This window comes from Ictidomys tridecemlineatus, chromosome 11 (assembly GCF_052094955.1).
Source record: "Ictidomys tridecemlineatus isolate mIctTri1 chromosome 11, mIctTri1.hap1, whole genome shotgun sequence".
Classification (NCBI taxonomy): domain Eukaryota; kingdom Metazoa; phylum Chordata; class Mammalia; order Rodentia; family Sciuridae; genus Ictidomys; species Ictidomys tridecemlineatus.
Genome location: NC_135487.1, coordinates 5689959 through 5695958, shown reverse-complemented (window position 1 = coordinate 5695958; position 6000 = coordinate 5689959). Strand labels below are relative to the sequence as shown.

The window sequence follows — 6000 nt, the reverse complement described above, 5'->3', positions numbered from 1 at the left end:
CCTGAGTAAGAACAGGACACTCTGGCCCCTGACCGGCAGTGACTCACTCTTATTCAGAAATGGTGACACAAAGCCCACTCACCCTTGCTCCTGGAGATACTGGGGCACGTGGAGGCCCCTTTCGCTCTGGTTTTGCAACCACAAAACCAGAGAACAGATGGGGGCGTGCTGCGGTCAAGCTCCGAGGGAGGTAGATTGGGAAATGAAAGGAAATGCGAAGAAGCGGCGCTGGCCTGGCTGGGGATCGCTGCCAGGGCCAGGTTGGTGGCGGCGTGCTGGCGCCCCCTCATGGCCAGAGGGGGAACTTCGGCTGCAATCAAGGGCCCTGAGTGCTACATAAACCGCCCCGACCCCCAGCCTAGGTGCTGCTCTGCCAGGGGCAGCTCTCCTAGAGAGATGTTCTGTCGGGACTGGGTCGCTGGAGGACCAAGTAAGAATTTTAAGGGTTCCTTTCACGTGGGAGCTCTGGCTTGGGCAACTATTACACACACACACACACACACACCTCCAGTGAAATTGAGAATTGTTTTCAATCTGTAGCCTGGAAAAAAGTGTAAACAGTTGAAAGTAGAGAAACAGATTTCCTGATGCTCCTCACCACTGAAAGCCCTCCCGGGCCTTGTGGGCATGAGTAAGTGGGCAGTGAAAACAGAAAGGACAAGGGTCCTGGGAACTTGGCTTTTTGTTGTTGGCTTTCCTGGAAACAGTTTCAGAACCCACCCTCCCTGACTTGGGGGTTTCAGGGAGACCCCTACACTGGCCACCCACTGAGGCCCAGTCTTAGGCAAGGCGCTGGCAGTGCAGTGGGAGAGGCCAGGAGACAGGAGGTCACCAGGCTCAAGCCAGTGGCCTGAGAGGTGGTGTGAAGAGGGCTGACATCAGCTTGTCCCCTGCTGCTGCCAGTTGGCCAAATAAGCCCTCAGAAAGGGGCAGAGACGTGGCCGCCCCACAGGGCTACCTGATCTGAGTCCCTTCATGTCACATCTCCCCACATCAGGGAATGACGTAACTGGACCTTTCCTGGCAAAACAGCTAGAGAGTGGAAACCCCCACCGAGGCCCCCTGAGATGTGAATGACCCTGACACCGTAGGGATCCCTGGAATGGCCGAACCATGCACACCCAGGCCAAACCAGAAGGGGGATGTGCTGGAGAGAGGACAGTGGGCAGAGGGTCAGCTCCTTCCTGAAGGCACTGGGGAGCCAGACCCCCACCCCCCAGGGCAAGGCAGTTCTTAGCTGAGAAAAGAAGTCACTAACAGGCACTAAGGTTTCTGGGGACTGTTGCGGTCCCAGAACTTATTGCTGTTTTCCTGTCACCAACTCTCATCTCTATAGAGGGAGAGGCAGAGGGCAGCAGGGAAACGGAAGGGCCTGGGGACCCAGAGGACAGAGGCACCCAGAGACAGAGCAGGTGGAGGCACCTGGAAGAGGATTGGACGTTTGGCTGAATGTGCAGAGGCTGGATGAGGGGGCGGCTAGAGGAGGCAGGGGTTGGCCTGCTAGGTGTTGGGACCGTCTGCAGCCTCCCTGACACAGGGCAGAGCACGCAGGGGGCCTTTGTACCCTTCTCTCTATCAACCCAGGCCCTCTCCAAAGGAGCCAGTTCAAGGACTGCCTCCCTGGGAAACCACCCAGATGGACCTCGCCCACTGCGTTCCCTCTTCTGACTGCAGGCTGCGTCTCCCATCTCTCTTTGCCTGGTTGATACTGACGTGTAGCTGCTGGGGGTCTTTCCTTGAGGTTTCTCTCCTGACCTGGATTTGAGGCACCTCAAGAGCAGAGATCCCATTTCACCTGTTTCTATACCTGCCCATCATAACCAGGTGGGAACAATGGTCACAGGGGCTGGGAAGGGGCCTTTGGGCCTGACACTGGGCACATTGGACAGGTGGGAAGGTTGGGGGGCAGGGAGATGGCAGGTGAGAGAAAGCCCAGGAACAAACAAAGGGGAGGATGTCCGCATCATCCCAGAAAGGCCTCAAAGTCCATGTACCAAACCAGCTGGCCAGATCTAGGCAGCACGCCTGAGATGGGCCACTTCTTGGGCTCGTGGCCCACACGGCTCACCAGCATGGCAATCTCACGCTTCCTCCTGCCCATGACCAGGACTGCCACCTTCTTGGCCCGGTTGATGAGGGGCAGGCTGAGGCTCATGCGCTGGTGTGGCCTCAAGGGGCTCTCGGTCAGCACCACCAGCTGCTCGCCATCCAGGCCAGCAGGTGACTGTGGGAAGAGGGAGGCCGTGTGCCCATCGGTGCCCATGCCCAACAGTACCAGGTCGAAGCTGCTGTTGGTCACCAGGGCTGAGATCTCCCTGGCGTAGGTCTGGGCGCCCTGGTCCTCCTCGGCACAGAGCCGCTGGTGCAGGTGCACAGGCATGGGGTGGATGTTATAGTAGGGGACCCTGACATGCTGCAGCAGGTGAGCCTGCAGGCCCTGGAAGTTGGACTCCGGGTCCGAGAGCGGGACGCAGCGCTCGTCGGCCAGCCACAGGTGCGTGTGGGCCCAGGGGAAGCCGAAGTGCCCCGTGGCCAGCTGCTGGAACAGGGCTATGGGGCTTGAGCCACCTGAGAGCGCCAGGTGGAACTTGCCAAAGCGCCGCACCGCCTGCACTGCAGTGGCCTCGATGTCCTCGGCCAGCTTCGAGATCAGCTCCTCAGGCCAGGCGGAGACGAGCGGGCTCTCCCGGTATGTCGCTCTGAGAACCTGGAAGTCACTGGGCCTCGGGGCAGACCCTGGCCCTGGCACCAGCTGCTCTGGATGCTGCTGGGAAAAGAAGAGCTGGCCACCACTGAACTCAAAGTCCAACAAATGGCCACTCTCGGCCCCCGCGGGGTAGAGGCGTGGGGCCTCACGGGCCAGGCTGTCCAGCAAGGGGGTCCAGAAGACCCAGGAGGCTAGCAAGTTCTCCGTGGTGATGAAGGACTCCTTTCGGCGGTGGAAGATGTGCGACAGGAGGATGGAGTAGGCATCCTGCTCCCCCACGGGGCTGTAGGCGTAGTAATCCGACAGGGGGCGACCGAACAGGCGGAGCCCGGGCCGGTCCTGCACCTCCCTCCAGGTCTGGGTGGGCAGCGACGGCCTGAACAGGTTCCGGCTGACCAGGATGGCAGGGTGGCCCAGCTCGCCGTGTCCGATGTGGAAGATGATCTGCCGCGGCAGACACTGGCACCGCTCCGAGGCCCAGTGCCTCTCGCTCTGGACACAAAAGGCCCGGTTCTTGAAGAGGACGCGAACGTAGCCCACTCTCTCATCCAAGGCCTTGCCGGACATCAGGATGAAAGGAACGCCCTCCCAGCGGAGGTTGTCCACGTGGACAAGGACGGCTGCAGTGGGGAAATGGCAGAGGGTGACCCCGCAGCCCCGGGAGCCGGAGGCGCCCTTCCACCTCTGTGCTGCCCTCATCTGCCCGCGCCCGCTCCTCTTCCCAGTCAGTGCTCAAAACCAGCCTGGGGCCCACTCGGTGACTGTGACACCCACTCCCTGGAGCTCCTCCGGGAGCCCTGGTCTAACTGACCTCGCAACCTGCAGCCTGGAGACTTGAGAAGTCCCACATGGGCCAGCAGGGTGAGGGGTCCTGACACCTGGGGGCAGGGGACTTCCCACAGGGGAAGGCACATCCCCCCTCTGCCTCCTTTGGGAGCCTGCAGGATGCCCTGAGCAAGGCCCGAGGTGGAGGCAGGGGAGGGCCGTGTGGGGCACGTCCTGCTGCTGCGCCAGAGCTGACTGCCCTCCACACCAGGCTCCAGCCTGGCTCGGCTGCAGGGCTTCACTGGCCGCTCCTTTCCCCACCTGCGGAGCGGGGACCACGGCCTCGCCTGCCTCACGGGTCTGTGCGCGTGGGGATTAAGTGGGGTGACGTTTGATGCCCAGTCCCTCAAACAGGCTCCACAACAGCTGCAGCTCCCCCGTGGGCATTCCCTGTGGAGGAGGCAGCCCTCTCCTGGAAAGTGAGGAGCCTCCGGGACTGTCCAGAGGATGGCTCTGGTGGGCATCTGCTGGCCAGTGTGTGCACTCACAGGAAGTGTGTCTGGCGATACCTGACAGAGGTCTGCACCGCCCTTGGGTGGCCAGACGTCAGCTCCAGGAGAGTGGCACCTGGTCTGAGCCTCACAGGTAAGCCTTCTGGAAGCTTCCGTGGGCTGGGCCTGAACAGAGGCCAACACGAAAACAGGACGTCCTTAGCACGTCCTCTGCTCAGAGAGTGCCCTTGGTGACCCACTGCCTTAGACTGTTAGAAGGTCAGAGGGGCAGGGCCGGTTGCCATGCATTGAGCATCCTGTGAAAGTCCCACCCGGAGTCCCTGCCACTCAAGCCCAAGGGCACTGGGCTTGGAAAGCCGCCTCCAGCTGCTGGCTGCCCCACAGCCCACGCCCTGGAGCCCACCTGCGAAGGTTGGTGTCAGGCTGTGGAAGCTGTCTGGCTTCTGCAGCTCCCTGCGCACCTGCCCGCTGTAGGTCTGATACTGGCCCAGGACGGCGCTGCCCTTCTGCAGGCCCCGCAGGGCCTGGAAGGCCTGGAGCTTGTGCCGCAGCACGGCCTCCGAGCTGCTGACGTTGGGGGGCAGCTCCATGGCCACGAGCGTGAGGATCTCCGTCAGGTGGTTCTGCAGGGTGTCGCGGATGACGCCGTATTCCTCATAGAAGCTGGCACGACCTGAGCGGGAGGGAGGTTGTGTCAAGAGGACCCCCCACTTCTGTCCTGGCATCCCTGTTCTCAGTCCAGAGAGCCTGTGCCAAGGAGGGATGCCAGGGCAAACATGAACAGGGACGAGAAGGGGAGGCTTGGAGCCACCACCCTTCCGCGAGAAATCCCCTAAGAGAAGGCGCTAGGTCCCTGAGCCCCTCCAGGAATCTGCGTGGGGAGGCTCCAGTGCCAGACTGCGTGTGCAGACACGTGCCAGGCCCTGGCCCGGCTTCTGCTGGGCTGGCAGGAGGCTCAGCACAGGAGCAGGCTGTGGCCCTGGTCTGACTGCCCCTTCCTAGTGTCTGATCTCGGCAGCAAACTTGACTTTTATTTCTGCATCCTGCCACCCAGGGTGACAAATGCCACCCGATGGCCTGCTGCACACACACCCAGGGCAACTGCACGGAGGTGGGAAGGAGGGAAAGTGGGAAGGAGAAAAAGGAAGGAAACAGAAGTACAGACTGCGACAGAAGGGAAAGGGAAAGCCCCTCTGAGACAGGAGGCGTCCAGGGAGAGCAGATCAGCTACAGGACCTTGCAGTGCACCCTCCCTGAGGCAGGAAGGAGCTGGGCCTCCTGGGGCAGACAAAGGCCAGCAGGATGGACACAGTGGGTGCTGAGGCTGAGGAGGAGCCCAGGGCTGGCGGGATGAGGCAAGGAGGCTGGACTTTGTTCTAAGCTCCAGGCAAAACCACGGGAGTGTTCGAAGCAAGCCAGACCCAGCCCATGTTAGAGGAGGGGGCTGGCCTGCTATGGGGGAGAAGGTTGGAGAAGCAGGGAGACCACGGAAGAGGCTGCTCAGCTGCCTTGGGGGGAGGAGAAGGGGCACCCGCTGGAGCTGACAGACAGGGAAAGCATGAGCAAGAAGAAGGGACCAAAGATAGGTGCTAGAACCTGGGCTTAGGCAACAGGCGGTGCATCGCAGATGGGAAGACGGAGTGAGGAGCAAACGGTGCATGAGGAAAACAGGAGCTCCAGTGAGACGTTTGAGACATAGAGCTGGCAGGTGCATGGGGCAACAGGAAGTAGCCCCAGAGAACACTGGCACAGGGCCCTGGCAGTGGCGATGCTGGGGCCTGGCGAGGTGCGGGACACCTGACGGTGCCACTCTTCAGACTGCAAAGGTCCTACGGGGACAGGTACCAGCTACAGAGTCAGATGTGTGAGGCCCTGAGTTCTAGCCCCAGCACAACACACACACACACACACACACACACACACACACACACACGAAAGACAGAAGGACCCACGCCTGGACACAGACAGCATATGATGCCCCAATGAAACCAAGCAGCACATGCTCAGGGAATCGGA

The 6000-nt window shown here is 61.2% G+C and overlaps 1 protein-coding gene across 3 annotated transcripts in view; it reads right to left on the bottom strand.

The window, feature by feature from the left end:
* Nucleotides 1-511: 511 nt before the first annotated feature.
* Nucleotides 512-6000, bottom strand: part of H6pd (hexose-6-phosphate dehydrogenase/glucose 1-dehydrogenase) — a 25967-nt gene continuing 20478 nt past the window's right edge. For all 3 annotated transcript variants that reach the window (XM_078025220.1, XM_078025219.1, XM_021732841.3), the window contains exons 4-5: nucleotides 4388-4657; nucleotides 512-3327 (exon numbers count right to left, since the gene is read on the bottom strand). In XM_078025220.1, the coding sequence (XP_077881346.1) occupies nucleotides 1964-3327; nucleotides 4388-4657 (1634 nt within the window). In that variant the 3' untranslated portion in view covers nucleotides 512-1963. The remainder of the gene's footprint in view (nucleotides 3328-4387; nucleotides 4658-6000) is intronic.